Source organism: Patagioenas fasciata, chromosome 9 (assembly GCF_037038585.1).
Source record: "Patagioenas fasciata isolate bPatFas1 chromosome 9, bPatFas1.hap1, whole genome shotgun sequence".
Lineage (NCBI taxonomy): Eukaryota > Metazoa > Chordata > Aves > Columbiformes > Columbidae > Patagioenas > Patagioenas fasciata.
In genome coordinates this window covers 19,438,612-19,459,249 of record NC_092528.1, presented here as the reverse complement: position 1 = coordinate 19,459,249, position 20,638 = coordinate 19,438,612, and the positions used below count along the sequence as shown (strand labels likewise).

At 41.2% G+C, this 20,638-nt stretch overlaps 2 protein-coding genes across 2 annotated transcripts in view; one reads left to right on the top strand and one right to left on the bottom strand.

Moving 5' to 3' along the window:
- The first annotated feature begins 1,955 nt into the window (after positions 1 to 1,955).
- GHSR (growth hormone secretagogue receptor) lies at positions 1,956 to 9,435 on the top strand. Its single transcript, XM_065844958.2, has 2 exons — positions 1,956 to 2,852; positions 5,819 to 9,435. The coding sequence occupies exons 1-2, from the start codon at positions 2,099 to 2,101 to the stop codon at positions 6,121 to 6,123; spliced, it is 1,059 nt and encodes a 352-aa protein (XP_065701030.1). The 5' UTR covers positions 1,956 to 2,098; the 3' UTR covers positions 6,124 to 9,435.
- A 6,912-nt stretch (positions 9,436 to 16,347) lies between these two features.
- Positions 16,348 to 20,638, bottom strand: part of FNDC3B (fibronectin type III domain containing 3B) — a 195,641-nt gene continuing 191,350 nt past the window's right edge. Inside the window, exon 26 of the mRNA XM_065844490.2 lies at positions 16,348 to 19,840. Coding sequence (XP_065700562.1) covers positions 19,529 to 19,840 — 312 coding nt within the window. The 3' untranslated portion in view covers positions 16,348 to 19,528. The remainder of the gene's footprint in view (positions 19,841 to 20,638) is intronic.

Sequence of the window (20,638 nt, the reverse complement as noted above, 5' to 3'; positions counted from 1 at the left end):
ACTGTCCAGAGTATATAAATCTGGTGCTACCTCACTTTTGGCTACTTGGTTTTGCTGCACACACTTGAGTTCAAGTATTATCTTAATAAGGAATACCCTTTTTTACTGGAAAAAAAAATAAAATAAAAGAAAGCTTTTCTCTCCCTGGGGAGAGGGAAATGGTCATTTATGACAAGATACAGCTCAGCAAAACCTGGAAGAATTTCATGAGAATGAAGGATGCTCTCTACACAGAAAACTCACAGGCCATTTTTCTGTCAAATATCAACATCCTGGAGCTAATGCCACTGGTCTGAGAATTCATCGCTGGGCCAGAGGGAAGAGTCAAATAATTCTTTATAATAATACAAAGCATTTGGCAGCCTAAATACAGAAGCAGTCACCAGCTCCTCCGTAATATAATGCAATGTCATTTAAATTAGATTGGACACAAAATTCTAATATGGAATAACTGTACATTGTTGGCATACAGCTCATCATTTTTCTTCAGAAACATAAAAAACAATTATGTAGGCAGTTCGATAAACAAAGTGGAAAGCACGTTAGGCTCTTTCTTCTTTTCAACTGCAATTAATGTGTAGCCATCCCCCATAAAATTTAGCAACTGTTGAGTAACTTGCTACAAAACTGTCTCACAGTTCAAGAGCAGGAATGATAAATAGGGATTCCAAAGAAACTGCAAAAATATATCATCCAAATTAGGATACAGACAAAGCACTAAGGCTTATGCTTGCATTATTACAGAAAGTAAATTATAGAAGAGAGGCGCATTCAGAGGCACAGGCAGAGTCACACGGTGTCGTGTCACACCCCACTTGTGCTCTATCATTTAAGCTCTGCAGCTATGAAATAGCAGTGCTAGCAGATGGTATACACACGTATGTGAATGCACTCTGAAAAAACAGCATAAAACTGTACCTCAGATGAATTAAGCTAGACACTAATGTGGATTCTGAGCACTGGTTGCTACCTGAGAGATGGCGCACAAGGGAAGGGACGCAGCCCCTCTAGGTAGAAAAACAAGAGTGAAAAATGATCCCACTCTGCAGGGACAAGTTGGAAAGAAAGAGAGATACTCCCCCTTTCCTGGTGTGCTGGGGGTCACTTTACTGTCCCTCATCTCACCTTGTGCTGCTTCCATCTTATTTCTTCTCAGGTACAATACTATCCTGTAGTACTATGTAGGAGTCTGGAGCTGGGGAAACACACAGATATATGTGTCTGTGAAGGGCAGAGCCTAGGACAGCAGAAACGTGCTCAATCAAAATTTAATTGTAGGTAAATCATATAGAACAGGGTGATTACTGCATCTTCACTCAACTGGAGCCTTACCGGGCTCCTGCCAAGATCCAAGGGCAGAGCAAAGGTACAAAATGAGCCAACAGTGATTGCAGCTCTCCCCGTGTTTCTGCACCCATCGTTACGTTCCCATGTACCCCGCGAGGCTGTGCATCCCTGCACATCACCGATTTGTTCTGCACAGAGAAAACGCACTGAAACTACCAAGAAAAGGAAGTTACCGCTGTTCAAACAGCACAACCGCCCTTTGCAACAGCGACAAGTGGGAACCGCACCTGCCCAGCACACCAGTACACCCGCGCAGGCAGGAGCGGTGCGGGCAGCCAAACCTGGGCTGGGGACAGTCAGGGAACGCCTGCCCGCCACTGCCTGCGGGTCAGGAACGCCAGGGGCGGAACCTCCTGCGCCGGGGGACTTGTGAAGAAAGTTTAAAAGCTGATCCTGGTGCGGATTTGGCAGCTGTCGGGGGTTTGCGCTGCGGGGCTGAGCTAGTTCTTCATCCCTGCGGCTCCGGATCCGCAGCCGAGCCTCGGGGCAGCGCGGGAGGGCGCGGGACCGCTCCGCACCGCTCCGCACCCGCGGAGCCAGCGCGCCCACGTCTCCTATGACGCGCCGGCGAGTGCCAGCCCTCCCCAGGGCCGGGGGGAGCAGGAGCGCCCGGAGAGAGGCGGAGCGGGGCCGACTCGTCCCTCCCCGCCCTCCGCACCTGCCCGAGCTGCACAGCGGAGGCACTGGCCGGGCTGCGCGGGGGCGGCTCCGCGGGCGCGCCGGGCGGTGATGCGCAGCCCGCGGCGGCAGGATGCGAGAGGGGAGCGCGGGAGGCCGCGGCGCGGAGAACCGGACGGGCGCCGAGCCCCCGCTGCACCTTTTCCCCGCACCCGTGCTCACCGGCATCACTGTCGCCTGCGTCCTCCTCTTCGTCATCGGGATCATCGGCAACCTCATGACCATGCTGGTGGTGTCGCGATTCCGGGACATGAGGACCACCACCAACTTCTACCTGTCCAGCATGGCCTTTTCCGACCTGCTCATCTTCCTCTGCATGCCCCTGGACCTCTTCCGCCTCTGGCAGTACCGGCCCTGGAACTTTGGGGACCTCCTCTGCAAGCTCTTCCAGTTCATCAGCGAGAGCTGCACCTACTCCACCATCCTCAACATCACCGCCCTCAGCGTGGAGCGGTATGTTGCAATCTGCTTCCCCCTCCGAGCTAAAGTGATCATCACCAAGGGGAAGGTCAAGCTGGTCATCCTCTTCCTCTGGGCCGTTTCCTTCATTAGTGCTGGACCCATCTTTGTCCTGGTGGGGGTTGAGCATGAGAATGGCACTAACCCCATGAGCACCAACGAGTGCCGAGCCACGGAGTATGCCATCCGCTCGGGGCTACTCACCATCATGGTCTGGACCTCCAGCATCTTCTTTTTCCTGCCTGTGTTTTGCCTGACCGTGCTGTACAGCCTCATTGGGAGGAAGCTCTGGAGGAGAAAGAGAAAGAACATCGGTCCAAATGCTGTCATCAGGGATAAGAACAACAAGCAAACTGTGAAAATGTTAGGTACGACTCTTTTTGCTCTGTTTTTCCAAAGGATGTGTGTGTATGTGTGTGTGAGAAAGACTGAGAGGATTCTAGTAGTTCCATATAGTTCCATCTAAAGGAAAGCATTTATTGAATGTGTTTCATACAAAGAGCTGCACCTCAAGGTATTAATAGAATAACTCTCCCCCTTTGTTAGACTTATTTCTAACTGATCTGAGCTGGAGACTCTCAAACAGTTAAACAAATGTTAATAACAGTCACTGACAAGGACAAATGCTACAGTTACCATTAGCTAGTGCCCTGGAGATTTTTGAACATTTTTGCTCTTTGGTTGTGGATACCGATGTTATTTACAGGAGGATAGTTTATTTGACTTTTAAACAAAACTAAACCCTTCTCAAACCATAAAGTTGAGCTGCAGGATGTGATGTGCACGTAGTTTTCAATTTTACATGAAAAGACTATCAAGGTTTTATCAAATTTGAGTTATTTACTAGGATGGCTCTTTAAGCTTATGAAAATCAATCTGCATTTTTATACGAGCAAAACACCAGCATGTGCCGAACAGGGAGCACTGTGTCTCCTTTGAGGTCTGTGATCCTGTAAATTCTCACTGACTTTAAGAAAACAGGATCTAGACGACAGACGTTGTCATTCCTAACTTTGTATATTTACATTGCTGAGTGGTTTAAACAACAGATCTTATTGGCACACAGAAGCACAAATTTTAACACACTAAGTCAGTGCATGTGGTGGGAGTTCGATGCACAAAACCAAAAAGTTTTTCTGCAGTTTAGTGTCTGAAAACTGCAGAATCCTCCTGCTGCTGCAGAGTTTTCTTCAAGCAAAAAGTCCTCCGCAGTGCAAGTCATCCCATGGATTTCGGGGGAGATGAGATGCTCTGCATGGAGAAGGTTTTGTGGGCAGCAGCTCTGATGCGCTCATTTCAGCCAGGTTCAAGTGACGGGCTAATGAACTAGATGAAGAGGTGGCAGCATGTCCTAAGTTCCTTAATTATTAAATGGGAGCCTAACTGATTTTTTGTTCATGTCCTGCTTTATTACTATGCAATAGCAGGAAGATTAATAAGACCCGCAGCATTCTTTGTGCCCTTTCAGCTACATTTTATGATAGCTAGAATTACTTCAGTCTGGTAAGCGTGACCTTGGAAGTAATTCAGCATTTACACTTCTAGTGTTTCAGGATTATGAATGCCTACTTACAATAAATAAATTGTTAGCATATATCACTACAGTATTTTTATTTCTGTGCACTTAACTACAAAGAATTTTGAAATAGTAACTGTTTATTTCTGCCTTGAAGCAGTGCCACAAGCACTACAGTATTTGAGACACCCGTGTGGTTTTCTTTTTCTTTTATAAGGTTTGAGAACAGCAAGACAGTGGCAAGAGTGTCCTCTGACAGAGAGCCAATATTCTCTAAATGATAACAGTCTGATGTCTGATGGAAGGATGGAAAGAAAAGCAGTTAGTAAGGGCTCTGTACCAGCAAATGCTCAGTGCAGTCTGCTCTCATTAGTTTTAATGTTCTGCTTAAAATTTAGAAGACACATTGTATGACTTTAGTAAGTCATGGAACATCAAGTAAATGGGATTAGCATCAACGCTTCTTTTAAATTGTAGAGAAAGGTTATGCTTCTAGGTTCATAATTAAACACCGAAATGTATAGCCTGACTTACAAAGGAGCTATCATGTTCTGTTCCTATTGAAATCCATGTGATTCTGCATGCCTGAACATCAAACTGCAAAAAGCCTGACATATGAAAATATTGACTATGCCTAAAATTCTGTTCATAGTGATAATTACGATAATATTCTTTACGTGGATTAAACTCTAGAGTATAGCTATGAGCTAAGGAAACAGTATCTGAATTTTGTAGGTAAAGGTACTGAGGAAAATATAGAAGTGGTTGGCTCAAGAAGATGCAGAGCTGGAAAACAGATGATCTGAATCTCAGTTCTGTGCTTTAGAGTCCACCACAAGTCCTACATAAGTATCTATTCAAACTTGGGAATACTTGTTCAGAAAGATTTTTGGGGAAAGGTGCCTGTAGTCACCTCCCTTAGCTCTTTTAATTTTATATCTGCTGTGACTTGACATGAGCAAGTAGGGTTGCTAATACAAGAGAACAAGTTAACTGGTAAAAATTAGAATGTCATAAAACCCTGCTTGAGTTTTCTTGTTTTTCTCTTTCTGCTATATTAATAGATACACTCAAAGCAATACGAAAAATAATAAAGGTCAATAGCACACAGGAGATAAACTGAAAAAGTTTCCCTTTCTCTAGGATGGAAACTCAAATGAGACAGTGTTCAAAGATACACACATTCCTATTATTCTGCATATGTCATATTTCTATATAAATGCAACCACAGTGATAGTGCAATGTTACAAAGATATAACTATAATTATGCAGTTATATATTTAGTTTTACTCTTCTTGGAATAACTCACATTCCACAAAATGGACAATCTGAAGGGATGCACTGCTGTTTGCTCTTACCTTGATGTATGTGCTCTACAGGTCCAAGTTCCACTGGTTTGTTATATTTTTGGGCCTTTGCCTTCAATAATTTTGCTTCCCAGCAATTCTTCATTATGGACCACAGTGTTAAGTCTGTCACATTACATACAATTTGCTTTTGTTAAACACTTCAAATGATTGTTATTTTTTGTCAGCATTCTGATTATTTAATTTTGTATTTACGAAAACATATGTTTCATAGTTCAGAAATACCTCAGATTAGTCATGCAGCCTACAGGCAACCTGTTTAGATATGATCAATGTGTATTAAGTATTGCTAATTTATACTCCCAGAGAATGTACTGAGAGACACAAAACTGAAAACTTACAGGATGCATTTTTCACACTTTATGATTGATTTGTTAAAGAAATAGAATTATAATCACCGGTATTTTAATACTCATACTTAACACAATTTCTTCTGCTGTTTTTATTTTAGTTGTGGTGGTATTTGCTTTCATACTCTGCTGGTTGCCTTTTCACGTAGGACGATATTTATTTTCCAAATCCTTTGAAGTCGGATCCCTGGAGATCGCAGTGATCAGCCAGTACTGCAACTTGGTGTCCTTTGTCCTCTTCTACCTTAGCGCAGCCATCAACCCCATCCTCTACAACATCATGTCCAAGAAGTACCGAGTCGCTGCTTGCCGGCTCTTTGGACTCAAACCCCTTCCAAAGAAAAGACTCTCCAGCACAAAGCAAGAAAGTTCGCGTGCCTGGGCAGAACCGAGCGTTTTCACATGACACGTGATTTCCAGCACCAGAGCATCACTTACCAGTATCTCCCAGAGAGCCATAAGGGAAGAGAAAAAGGGTGAAAAACGCAAATAGAAATGTTAAAGTTGTATTTTTTTCAACATCTGGATTTGCTGGAAGATGTAACACAGGCTGTTAAAGATTTAAAATAAAATAACTAAACTTCGAGACTATAAAAGGAGAGACACGGTCACAGAATTTGGCAACACTCAAGTATTATTTTTCTGCTGCTTTTGACCATGTGTTTTTTTGCACTGACTTTAGCCAGAGAGCTAGGCTTTACCATTCCTAACAGGCAAAGTAGCCCAGTTCACTTAAGAGTTTGTGTGACTCCAGTAGGAGCTAATTCAAGCTGAATTTTTCCAGAGTTGACTTTAGTTTTGCTAAGAATTTTGCTAGCATATAGCCAGACCCTAGAGAGGAAAAATTGAATTACCTTTTGGAATAGTAAACATGGAATTTGATACACTTTTCATAATCCTGATTTTTAAATAAACTAACGTTTTTCTCTCAATGAGAAAAATGATTTCTTTAAAAAAAAAAAAGGGGGAGAAATAAGAGGGATAATTTAAAAAGAAGCTAAAAATAAATTATCGTCATGTCTGAGTAGAACGGAAACAAACAAAACACCTTCACAGAAGTGGCTTTGAACACAGCTGCATTGAAATATTTTTAAAAAAATCTATATCAATGGGATAAGGACAGTGCTGACTTCAGGACTGCAGTGATGCTATAAAAATATGGAATGCGGTCTCCCACCAAAGTAATATTTTTTTTTTACTAGCTAAATCATTTGTACTTGTTCAGCTTGACTGTGAACAACCCAATGTGTTTGAACTTGGAAGCTTTTAATTGTTTCGATATTTGTAATGAGTCTGTGGTTACCTGTTCCTATGCTGTTCACTACTGTACCCCCAAAGTGTGCTGAGGACAGATCTCCTGCCTGTAAACCCCCACTTGTTTCTGTTTAAAGCATGTCAGCCAGTTACCAGCATCACATCCCCCCACAAAGCCCGCTGTACAGTTGTACTAGTTCGCTGAAGTATTAAATTGAGAACAATTTTAACCATCACCTGACAAAGTAATGGAAAAAGTCTCCATTAAAAGACACAGTCGGACACATTCTCATACTTTATCCATAAAAATCTTCAATTCAATTGATCTTTATAATTCCAGTGTGCTACTAAAAGGCAAACCAGAAAACTTTCCATCCTTTATGGTAATAAGTTTGTCTTATATTGCATCTACTGTCACACCAGCACGTAGATTTTGTGGTCCAGCTAATAGAGCTTTGGAGCGTGAATGTGCAACAGCAGCTTTCTATTTATTTTGTTCTAGTATTTATTACTGGCTGGTCCACAACTGACTCTCCATAATGAATTATCTGTTCACAAAAGTCCTGCTGCCTTCAAAACCCCGTGATTGCTGATGGGCCATTTTCCGCCTGGTACACCTTTAGCTGACTGCTCAGGTATAACTCAAAAGAGATTTTGGCCTCTTCTGTAAACACTGTGGTTTTCACATCATCCAGGGCTTTGGTGGGGCCAGGGGGCTGATTGCTGCTCCTTGGAGTGGCACCTGAGCCTGTCTCGGCCCCCACCCCACTCACAGTGAGCACAGGTTTGATGTATGTCAACCTATAAATTAAGGGATAAACAAACAGCAGCTCTCTAGTATCATCTCCCACCTTGTTATCCATTTTGTTCTCTCGCTCATTGATGGACAGATCTGATGGCAGGTGTCACGCAACTCAGGGAAACAAGAAATTTGGGAATCTTGAAAAGATTGTGGAGATGCGAACTCGCTACTAACATGTCTGTGTAAATGAACCGATCACACACGTTGTTTCAAATCTCAGCTGTGTCTGTGGTATTAAATGTGAACAGAAAAAGAAATGAAGTGATGAGACCCTTTATAGCCCTACCAGGACAGTGGCGGCGGAGGAACTCGTGTGATGGCATCAGGCTGGAGCAGCGGGTAATGGCAACCACGATGTGTGAGCCTTCACGGGCTTGCACCCTTCCCTTCTCAGTTCTAGGAAGCAATTCTGCATAGCCAGAATGGTCCCACAGAGGTGTTGACCTAGAGAAGAAGCTGCATTGTTGGATTTTACACATTTTTTTTCAAAACAGCATATCTAATTCAGTTAGATTTTTGTTGTTGTTGTTTGGGGGTGTGTTTGTTTTGTTTTTAAAACTGAATAACATTAAAGCCCTATGTAGAAGAGTTTAATTTCTGCATAGAAACGATAAACATACGAATAATTTCATTCAACCTAATATCTCATCAGAAGAGACTGTAAATTTTAACTATACCAACACTTTGCAACTTTGTATATCAAATAGAATGTTAAAATGTTTAATATGGGGTCACAAAAGTCAGAAAGAAGGGGACTGGTTGCTTATTAGGAGGAAGGACAGGATTCCTTCCTTCTCACTTAGGAAATGAACTTATTTCTGCAAGTCATTGAACATTTGGCCCAATCTAGCAAACTACCCACATTTTTATTAAAGAGTAGCCACCTTCATATGACTCTTGCAGGAAAATATTTCAGATCCAGCTGGGAACATTCAGGCACTTACTTCATAGCGTTCACTCCTGCAGTTGGCACTACACCATTCATTAGTTTTGCTTCCCCAAAACTAAAACTTTTCTACACAGAAATGCTGAAGCCATTGGAGTCACACTTACTGGCATGTGTTGGCTCTGGGTGGTGAACAGGGTTTGCTTCTTCAGACAGTTACCACTTCATAATGAACTGGAAAACAAGAAAAATTATCACCTGAGTAACATTCACTTTGGTATCATAAAATCAAAAATTGCCAGATGCCTCCAAAAAAATGATATGTATCTCCTGACCAACACTGATGGATGAATCTGGCATTGCTTGCCTTCAGGGTGAGTGCCCAAGTTGTAAGAAATAACTTAATTGATAAAAGTGCAATCAAGATTTATTCTGAAAGAACAGAGGTGTCCCTCCAACCCAAGTTTGGGTCTGGACATGGCTTTTGGGATCTGTTTTACATTCAGGGACGACAAGAACCCTTGCAGGACCTGGGCTGTCCATTGCGTGGGGCAGACAGGAGACCTCTGCAGGAAGATTTCTTGCAGACTTTTGAGCCACAGGCTGCATTTCTGGAAATTCTTCCCTGTAGGAACAGACTTTGCCAGTTCTGCCTGAAAAAAAATAGGGGTTTTATCAGTCAAAATTTTACTGTGTTCTCACTGGACCATGTGTGAGAAGCCTGTATAGGAAATAACTGGAGGTTCATTCATTAAACAGCTCAAGCTTTAAACGCTTTTCTGACTCTACATTTTGTATCACAGCTTCACAAATAAACAGGAGCAATTTGGCTGCATTTTATTTCTTGGCAATATGTTAAAGTGGTGATGAAATAGGTCAAAAGTGCTTTATCAGAAAGCTTCATTCTTTTTAGAAAAGTACCTTTGATGGAGGCATACACAGGCAGAAAATCATGTCCTATTGTATTTCTTGCCAAAAATAAAATATACTGGGAAAATGGCACTTACATGTCAAATTTTCAGTTGACAGATATTCGGCATTTATGTAAGTTTGTGTCCAATGACATTTGCATAAGCAGCAGTGGTTAGATACCTAAACACCCAGGAGAACCTCCTCTCCATCATGGATCTGCAGTGTTCAGGGTGCTCCCTCCTCATTGCCAGTGGGCAAAGGCAAGGTGTGGGGAAGAGGGAGGGAGGGTGGCTTGAGGAGGTAAATTGTGGCTTGAGAAATAAATTTGGTACCAAAAAATACACGTAATTCTTTGTATCCCAATGATGCTTGTGTTGTTACCTGCACATATCCTGAACCACCCTCCTCACCCCCAGCTGAAAGCATGGTGAATAGCTTTTACTCTCAAAGTTTTCAATGAACAATATTAGCCCAATTTTATCAAAAGGGAATTAAAACACTTGGCATTTTACCCCCATGCTCAGATCACACTGTCTGGGAGCGATGGGGTACGGATCCGATCACCTCCCTCCAGGCATTATCCCTTGGGCTGTGGGTTGCAGTGGGCAGCTCTGAGCATCACTTGTTTCTAAGCTGTGTCACTGGACTGCTCAGCACAGTAGCCCAATATAAGCACTATATGGGAACTAAGTAACCTCTGGCTGACACAGCAGCCTCTGGAGAGCTCAGCCAACAGGACCCTGAGCAAGGAAACACAGGCGATGCAGGCAGAGCCCTGCTTCTGTGTCCCTACCCTTGATAACAACCAGCAAACAGGTACCAGCAGCTGAGGCAGCACCTACACATGCGGCAGGATTCACATCTGCATGTGAACTCCTACACCCATCCCTGGGGCTGGGCAAATGCTGGAGCTTCCCAGAAAATCCTCTGGATAATCCAGGTGGGTGTATGTCCAGCAGATGCAGTTGCAGGAGCTGGCATGTCTTGGAAACATCTGGTCTGGTTTACACCATTTCACACTATTTGCTGGAGTTACACACTGCCCAGCTGCAATACGAGCAGTGCCGGAGAAGCTGGAAGCTCACAGGGCATTAACGTGAAGTGTCTCTGTTCATTTAGACAGGTCCATCATCCACATAGGGCAGTGGTACAGCCCCCTCCCATCCCTCTCATCTTCTCCCCCCATACATCCCACCTCATGTACTGCAGCAGACTACTTCCCAGCTCTGCACAAAGACCAGGAACTTCACAGGAACAAAATAATTTCCTTGCACAGATGTGCTTGCCAATGGCTGATTTCTGGTGAGAAACAGGTCAAACCTCCAGGGGTTTTGCTTGATGTCCTCAGCCAAACTTTTACCCCAAGCAGTTTGTTAGATGGTGTGGTCCAGCTTTTCCAGCTCTATCAGATCATTAAATCACAGTTCCAGTTTCCAGAAGCCTGGTTTCTGCTGTTTAGGGTAAAAAAAAAAAAAAAACCCAAACAAACCAAACCAAAAACCCAACAAAAAACCAAAAGCATCAATATTAGATCATGATTTGTTTTTTACCTCTAAATAGTGATTATGCAAATACTGTGAAAGAGGATGAAGAAAAATACACATTTAATCCACCTTGTATTAACAGAAGTTTACAGATTTCTGCAGTCACATCTGCTTGCTGTTGCGTCTTAGTACAATTGTCGTTTCAGCACACAGTATAGTACATTAGTATTATTAAATGTAATTGATACACTTGGTGGGCATTCATGGACAGGTACCTGTGTCCTTCACACATGGGGTCAGCTCTAAACAAACATCAACAGGGAGAGTGCTGCCCCAGGACTGCCCCTTGCTAGGAGGCTACCAGCTCATAAATCAGCATCTAAAGTGAACGCAGCCCATTGCCAATCTGCTGCTCTCTTGTTCTGTGCACAAATACATCCTTTTGAAAGCCTCCAGGCTGCTCCTCTGGCTGTACTTGGAGATAAAACATTTTGCAATGAAGGCAATTTATTGCTCTCCACGCTTCCTTCGTTTCCCTCACTGGGAGCAAAATGAAAGTTTGGTGACGTGTGTGAGTCTGTAAGATAAAATCGCCCTCAGAAATAAAGTACCCCATGCTCAACTTCAGAGGCTGCTCTGAGGGCATAGGAGATGCTCTACCAGGATTTGGCCTCATTTTGAATGCTTCTGGATCAAAAGGGAAGAGCGTTACTCCCTTTTATTTTTCTCATGTTCTGATTGATTTTCGCATGATTGCAGCGCTGTCCATGAGAAAGAAAAGGCATAGTGATTTCCAAGCCTCTGTTCACATTGTTCATCTCTGCGCAGCCTCCTTCCACAAACGACCCAGTGCTGCAAATCACCCTTCATCAGCACAGGCAGGCAGGGAAGCTAACACCATGAGCCCTTTCCACAGCAAGCCCACAGCACAAGTTCCAAGGTGCAGAGATTTAAATAGCTTTAACACACTTATAGGGCAAAAGACAGCAAAAAACTCGTACTACAAATTCTCACCCAAAGTTAAGCCAATATTCATGATCACACACGGGCGTGCATTCTACCCAATTGATAGCACCTTGGTATTTTTAGCAAGCGGTGACAATGCAATTGATTTTTTGTAAAATTTGCTGTGCTGTACCATGGGCACCAACATAGGGCTGCAAAAGGTACAATCTTCTGAGCTAGTTTTGATCAAATGTGTAGTTTTGAACCCACTGAACTATTGTCAGTTTGTGAAGAGGGTGGCCAGGGCAAGTGTTCCTTTGTGCCATGGCTGGTGCCACAGCTCTAGTGGAGATGTGCTGGTGTGGGGATCATCCCTCGACCAGCAGCTGCCTTTGGCGCTCCCTAAGCATCTCCTGTCTAATGCTAATATACATGAGGAAGTAAAATAACTTCAGATCACAACAGTGGTTGCTTTCTTACCAAAAGCTAACCTGCACTGCTAACTGATGCCACTTGCAGAGCCGCTGTCCTCAGCTGCCCCAGACTCTGACAGTCACCTTGGACCAGATACTCCTGCTGCAGTGTCAAAAAACAAAAGAGGTTTGTACTTACCTGCTTTCTCTTCAGTCTTTGCTGTGTCTTGTGCCTGGTTTCTCACATTTTTGTGTAATTTGCAGTCTACCATGTAGCCAGAATGCCATTGCCAGAGGCTGTGGTGGGACCTGAATTAAATGTCCCTTCCTGTAAGACGGGCTGACATAAGCCAGAGGAAGGGGCTTTGCACCATTGCTGCCCAGGCAGGGCTTATTAGAGAATAACCAGAAGTTTGCACGGCTATGGTGCTTTTGATTTCAAAACAATGAAGTCAATCACATCACACTTTAAACAAGGACATGAGACAGAGCTATGATGTGCAGAAGAAAACACCCAACACCAGCACTGGAGAGAAGGCAAAGACAGGAGCAGCAGCACCTTAAGCACTGCGATCCAGAGCAATCACAGCTTTAGAGCTACACCTAACACAGTGCAAAGACTGTACAACAGCATCCTGGGGAACATGTGGCCCTGCTGATTGCAGAGACCCACTTTTTCTCAGCACGCCAAACCCTGACAGGCTGCAGCGATGGGTGGGCAGCATCCTGCCCAGCGTGTTCCCTGGGACAGTGACGTGTGCCCTGCTGCAGAGCCCTCCGAACCCAGGGCACCGCAAACAGTTCCAAGCATTTTGTAAGAAGGGCATTTGAGTTATAAATTAATAAATACAATATTTGCACTGGATTAGGGTGAATTTCTCAACTCTATTCATACGTTAATCCTCACAAGACTTCCGTATCCCTACTGTTTGCTCCATTTTATTTGTAGAGAATAATAGCTTTCATATGACACAAAGTGAGAGAGATGAGCTAATAAAATTACCCAGAAATGCCATCCACTGAGCACACTGATACAAGCAGTTATTTATTAACTGTGCTAGAAGACCTAAAAATAGTTTTGATTGCATGCAATACCATCTATGCCACCAATTAGTACAATACATACAACTACTCAGGCTAATAAAAGCACATTCACCTAAATAACAGCAGATAGCAGGCTAATCCACTGTGTTTAAAAGCATTTTGCAAAAACTCCTGTTGTGGGTTTTTTTTGTTGTTTTTTTCTTTTTAATTCTATTTTGCCCAGCCAAGAATCTGCACATTGTGAGAGAGCAATTGTCAAGAGCAGAAACAGGTGCAATCCTTTAGAACTTATTAAACGTAATATCAACGAAATAGTCCCTTCAAAGGATCTCAGCTGGCTTTTTCTGCTCAGCCATAAAAATATTGAAACAGAACCTCCGGATCCTCCTCTCCACTTACTTGTGGGTTCTTAATTTCTGAAAAGAATAAGGGATGACATTTACATCATCACTCCAAGGCAGGTGAATATTAAAGACAAAGAATGTAATTCTAAACCACTTCAATAAATCACAATACATCATGAATTCTGCAATAATTCTATAATTCTAGAAAAAGATTTGCAGAGGCAATATGATGTATATATCACATTTCCACAATAATTTCTTTATAACTTTTCTCTAGTACCCTTTGTTGCAAACAGGTCTAACAAAACATCAGGTTTGTGTAGGTGTCATTAATGCTGGGGGGAATCACCTCATCTTGAGTCCATAAATCACTCAAACATTGCTAAGATCTTGAAGGATCCATTTAGGTTTGGCATAAATGGGTAAAGATTAGGTTGCAGCTGGAGTTTTCCTTAAAAACATGAACAGGTCTCTTTTTGCACCACTTGTTTAATCCTGAACAAGCACACAGGGGAGCAGGAGACAGGGCGGGGATCTGAGTGGGGTGCAAGCAGCAGGACTCATCCCAGCCCTTTCTACCAGCTGAACTCCCTTATGCCATCTGCAACCTTAAACTTCAGGAAAAGGACAAAAAAAATACACTGGGGCTGTGATTTACATCACCCATTAGAGACGGACACAGGTTGGAACTGCTTCCAATCACCCAACTGGTGTCCTGGCCCACCATGGATGAGCAGTTTGGGTGATGCTGTTTTATACAGCATGCCCTGGAGGCCTCTTATCTGGAGCTCCCAAAGCATTCATTTTTCAGGAATATTTTCAAATACCTCTGCTGTGTTTCAAGACAGGAGGGAGAGGCAGGAGAGCCTCGGTCCCCTGATACAGAGGCTGGAGTTCAGACCCACCTCCCTTCACAAAAGTGCTATTTATAGTTGGTTGAGTTCGAACATGTCGTAAAATTCGAAGGCTTGAACGAATCTGGCAGGAAAAGCTCCATGGGAGATGAACAACAGAATAGCAGATTGACATTATCTCCAGATCCTGCTTAGTTTCTTGTTTGTCCTGGGGAGTGGGTGGCTCAGATGTCACATCTTGCTTTGATACACTGGTTTCCAGTATAGAGATCCCCTTTAAATGGGGCTCAACTCTCCCCCACCAAACCAAACATGCTCCAAACTTGCAACAGTGACAGAAGTGAAAAGCAAAACAAATTTTAGCCATTTTGTTTTTGCACAGGATCTTTGATTACTGAGAAGAGAGAGAATTGCTGCTGCTATAGAAACAGCAGCCTCCAACCCAGTGACCACGCTTGGCTGCGGGCAGACCTGGAGATTGCTCAAATTGCAGGATGTGCCATGGTCCACGTCCAGCTCCTGTACCAGCCTCAAGGTTGTTTGTAAGGCTGCAGAACTACCTAAAAACACGAGCCCATGCGCTATTTCAAAACTTTTCTAAGCAGATACATTTCTCCCAACAGGTATCAGCAGGGAAAGGATGTTATTAATAAACAAACGATTGCCCAAGCCTCGTTACAACTCCTTGTTTTTCCTTCTAAAACAAAATCCATCAGAAACTTCGTGCTACTTACCCCATGTCTGCCTAGTTTGGGTATGGGAAGGAGACCCAGCATCTCTGCACCAAACCTGTGGGAGACAACATTAAAAGGTAACACCCAGAGCTCAAACAAATACCTAAATTCTCCTTCACTCTCACGAGCTTTAACCATCCTCCATCGTCCGTGCGGATACGCATGGTAACACCATAAACCAGGGAATATTGAAAAGATCTGTTCAGATACCAAAGCAGCGATTAGTAGTCTACAGACAAAAGACTGTTTTGGCAAGCACTCTTTACATAAATTTTTAAAAAAGCTGACCAACCAAGTGAAAAAATTGGTTGTATTTCCATAGGAAAAACCCACTCATGTTGCAAATTGGGGTAATTAAATAAATATAATGATGTATTTATGTAGCGATTGAAAGAAAAGCTGTTTAAAGAACAAACATTAAAGTGTTTGCCAAGAAATCTGTAAACATAGTAATTAATTCTTTCTGATTAGTAACTGAATTTATTGCACATAATTAAGAAATAAGTGAAAAGTTCTGATATTTCAAGTGTTTAATTACAAAAAGATAACAAATCTAGGTATATTTTTACCATCCTTAAATGTTCACTCAGGCTATTTAAAAGAACCGATTAAAATACCACAGAAAACTGACTTTAGGATTAGTTCTATAAACTTTTGCTTACAGGGCTTCCCCCTGCCAAGGGAAGCCAAGTGAAGCCAAGTGCAGGGTATCAGTCAGAGCTCAGTGCCACAGCTGGTGCTGTCTGATGCTTAAGCCTAAGCTCAGTCTTAGAAAAGATAACACCATAAATTGCTGAAGTGCACCAACAAATGCTTCAGGAATAACCCCAAACCATTGCAATTACACATCAGAAACAAGCAGAGTTAAATCTGGGATCTCACTCCTGCTTCAGGCTGCAGCAACACCTGACCTGCCCAAATGGGGCCACGTGAACACAATTAAGAAGACTCCTGGTAATATCAGAAAGAATTAAAACATTTATTGGGCATAAATATATTACATATACACTACAGATACAGTTAAGTCTTACATACATAGCGTAGTATTTGCAAAATCTATACATTAAAATTGATATGGCAGTTTTAATACAATGCATATGAAATAGTCTAAAATTTACAATACAAGAAAACTTATGATTTTTTTTTAAGTTGAAAAGCTTGGAATGTATGTTCCCACAGTGAGGTAAAAACTTTTTTTTTTTCAATTTAAAGAACTGTGCAAGGATAAGGTTCATACACATTCAGTTAGGGCACTTTTCAATCATGACGCTGAATACTGAGCTACTGTAGCCAACAAACAGGACTAGAAAACATTTCAAGTTCATAAAGGAAAAGGCAGAACAATATAAAAACATCTCTCTCTTTCCTTACGGGTTTCAAATATTTAGTGTTTCATTCTACCTTTTTTATGTTGTTGTTCATAATTTCTTTGAGAGCAGAAATTCAATGTCGGCTATTACATCTATATCAAAGGATATAAAGGATACAAAGATGTACGGGAAAAGACAAGGCATCAGCAAATGGCGGCTCTGTGATGATGGAAATCAAACCAGGAATGGTTTAACATCTGTGATGCTTCATTTTCTTTGTTAATATATGAATGACAATCACATCACTATGGGAGAATATACAAACTAAAGGAATGGCAAATTACCTTGTTTAGGGCCTCTCCCAACTCCTGCAGAACACTTGCTGGGATAACCTCAGGGCTGGGCTGGGTGTTCTCATCATGGTGAGTAGAAGGGACACCAAACAAACCAGCAAGGACAGAAATGCTTCAAGTGTAACCCATTGCTTTTCTCCACACTTCTGCTTGCTGCTTTTGGTATCATTTGTATTTCAAACTTTGAAAACTGATCAAATAATCTAAAGCAAGGTGTGGGGTTTTTATTTTTTAAAAAATTATTATTATTATTTCTTTAAAAAAAGGTGTCAAGCTTGGATTTCATAGCAGCACTGCTGAAACAATATTCCAAAAATAATAAAAAGGGAATCTATTCAAATTTCTGGGTTTCCAAACTAGCAGTCTTTTCATTGTTTCAAAAAATACACTCTTTTCCCCTCAATTGAAAACAGCTGTATATGCTTTGCTCACAAAATACAGATGTAAGGTCACAAAGTTTCATATCACAAATAAATTTAAATAAGATGTAAATAAATTTGACAAGCCATGACTTTGGCAAAACCAAAAAAATATATTTAGCTCAATGCCATTAGTTTGCAAGGCTAAATTAAACTAATTATAGTCAATAACAAAATACAGAACATTTCTAATATTTGCTACATCTAGAGAGGCACACAGAATAATTCATTGATCTTAGCACTTTCTTTCCAGAGATGATTATGTTTTTGGATACATGTAAACGTTTGAATCACTGATAATGTATTTTTGGCATTTAATGTACTAGATGCTCCCATCTTCAAAAACACAAGAAAATGTAAGATGATTAATAATACTAGGAATGCTGCCAGGTAAAAAGTTGACCTAGAGTACAACAGTATAAAACAGACAAAATATAACATGCTACGGGTAGGGTAGGGAGAGGGATTAGTACATAAGTACACTTTTTATTTTTTATTTTTTAACAATAAATAAAAGATTGCACTGTAATTGGTAATTAAAGTACTGTATGCAGTATATAGTATAAATAAACCTAAAACAAAAATAATGTTGTTTTTTCCCCATTACTTTGGTTAAGGGACTATAATGCTAGTACAAGACACTGAATCTTAGACGATGGAGACAGAGCACAAAATAGCTAGGACAAAAGCAAAACCAAGTAGCAAAAATATACAAAAATGAGAAGCAGGGAAATACACTGTGTCTGTTGCACCCTTTTGGAATCTATTTGCACCTCCAGCTCACTTAAGTCCCTGAGGTACTCGCACAACGGTGACTTAATATAAATAATCCGATGACTCAAGACTTAAAAATCTAATATCTTGATGGATTAAAACGTGTTTGGGGGAAGGGGCAGGAGGAGGGGGGAAGTCCCATCAGAGCAAGGACTATTCCTCTGCAGGACTCTCATCTGAATTTAGCCATGTACCAAGTAATTTCAATTAGTCCTGTGGTAATAATAGCACAGACACCCATTTAAAGGTATTTAAAATAAACAGATCTCATTTCTGATACCTCCAAGAGAGTTCCATGAAATGAATACCCCTCCAAAAATAATAAAAAAAGATCAACTGACTAAAGTTTGCTTACATCGAGTGTAATTCACCTAATTCAGTAGAGGCAGTAAGCTGTCACCAGCTCTAATCATATAAATCAGGCTGAACATAATAGAATATCTAGTATTAGATTAGGAATAGTTATATACAGTGACAAACAGACAAGTTAAAGCAGCTTTTAAATAGCTGAACATGGGAATAACTAACTATTGCACAATGCCCTCTTACTTAAAATTACTGCTAGTAATCAAAATGGTAAAAAAAAAATCTATAATGCTTCATAATTTATATGCAGTTTGGTTACTTGATTTCTTATACAGGCAGTTTATAGTGTTGTAACTGTAAAAATAACATAATTAAGGTTTTTTGACTGCAGGATATTGTTCCGATTTAAATGCACTAAACAGTTAAAATAACAACATACATTTTATCTTGAAAAAACTGGGGCGAATGTAGTGAACAATTCATAGGCAACACTGCTAATACTGTTCAAGGAAAATCTGGTACTGTTGACTAACACTGTGTTCTAGTCTTACCACTATACACACTTGTGACTAATGTTTAGGAGGAAAAAGAAGAGACAAAGTGACTCATGATTAAAATTTCCTAAATAGTAAGATAAAATAAGAAACTGTAAAAACTTCGGTGAAAAAAAACCCAAATCAACATTGAAAAGGCAAATTGGTGACAATTTTGAAACTGTGAAGGAAAAAAATAATCATCTTGCTTTTGGTATCTGGTTTGCTTGTTTCTCCAGTTTGACCACTTCCTAGTTTTGAATTTCAAAAAGGTGCATCAAAACACTGATTTATCTTTCTTCAAGCTAGAACCGTAAAAACAAGAGAAGTATATAAAATGCATGGTAGAACAAAAGGATTTAAAAAAAAAAATATCTGAATAAATGTGCGGATTATAATGCGTAGCATTAGTTAAATTTCTATCTCAAACTTCCACTGAATTCTCTACTTCATAAAGAAGTATTGTAATATACAGGCAAATATAATTGACAAACTTGCAAAGCCAAGAACAAGGAGGGCTGCAAACTGTTCATCAGTAGGAATCATGCTCTTCATCTTCGGATCATCTAGGCTTCTTGTTTCTCCTGCGAGCATGATCTCATTTCGCTGAAGCATAAAGGCAACGGAGGGGCTGAAAGGTCCACTAAGTTCCTGTGAGGTATCCAAGCACCGGCGGCAGACGCAGACGCGAAACCGATAGTCTGTGTTGACTTGAAGGCCTGAGATGTGGAACGTGGTCTCTTCTCCCTTGTACACCTTCAAAACAAACCAGCAAGCATGGTCAAACGCTAAGAGCAAGACATCCTCCTCTTTCCATAGCGTCAAACAATTTAAAAACATAACATGTTAGATTTTGCAAGGATTTGAGCCAGAAAGTTAGGTCAAGCCTGAGTCTCATAAGGAAACACTTCTGCAGATGTCAAGGGATGGAAATCACTAGGTCAATGCAAGTTTTGGAGAAACAGAAGCATGTGGAAGACCATCTAAGAGATGCCCCACTGTGACAGGTCTCAAGACAGAGTGTTCAACAGAGTCAATGCACACAAAGACAGACAAGACTTCAGCCAATATATCAACCATAAAACATACTCATCTTTTGTGGGTGTGATAAATACTACAAACATGTTTCCGTACTCTTAAAAATGGGACTATATGCCTAAAACATGTCTAAGACGTAAGCACTGTGCTTGGCCCCCAAAGAAAGAAAATCTGCAAACTAAGTTTATTGGAAGACATTAACTGTATAATCGTAAAATTGGTTACATATATTATTTTAATGTGCTTTCCTCACATTTCTCTCAAGAGTCAGCAATTTTGCCACAAATTACACTTTCAGATTGTGGAAACAATAAAATATTATTAAGGTATAAAAAAGCTCCTCTCAGTTGCATTGTATTTGGTTCTTTAGCAATCCAAACCCATCACATATTTATGTTAATCAAATGTATTATAGGTACTGCATGACTCAGAGCATGAGTCACAATACGAGAAGGAAAAGAGAGAATTGAAGATCTCAGAGACAGTTTTGCGACTTAAATGGAAAAAGACCACTGG

Bases quoted from the DNA above. Each gene is read 5' to 3' on its own strand.
- GHSR (XM_065844958.2), top strand. From the start codon at position 2,099: ATGCGAGAGGGGAGCGCGGGAGGCCGCGGCGCGGAGAACCGGACGGGC. The intron at 2,853-5,818 runs GTACGACTCTTT...TTTTTATTTTAG, and splicing joins GCAAACTGTGAAAATGTTAG to TTGTGGTGGTATTTGCTTTC.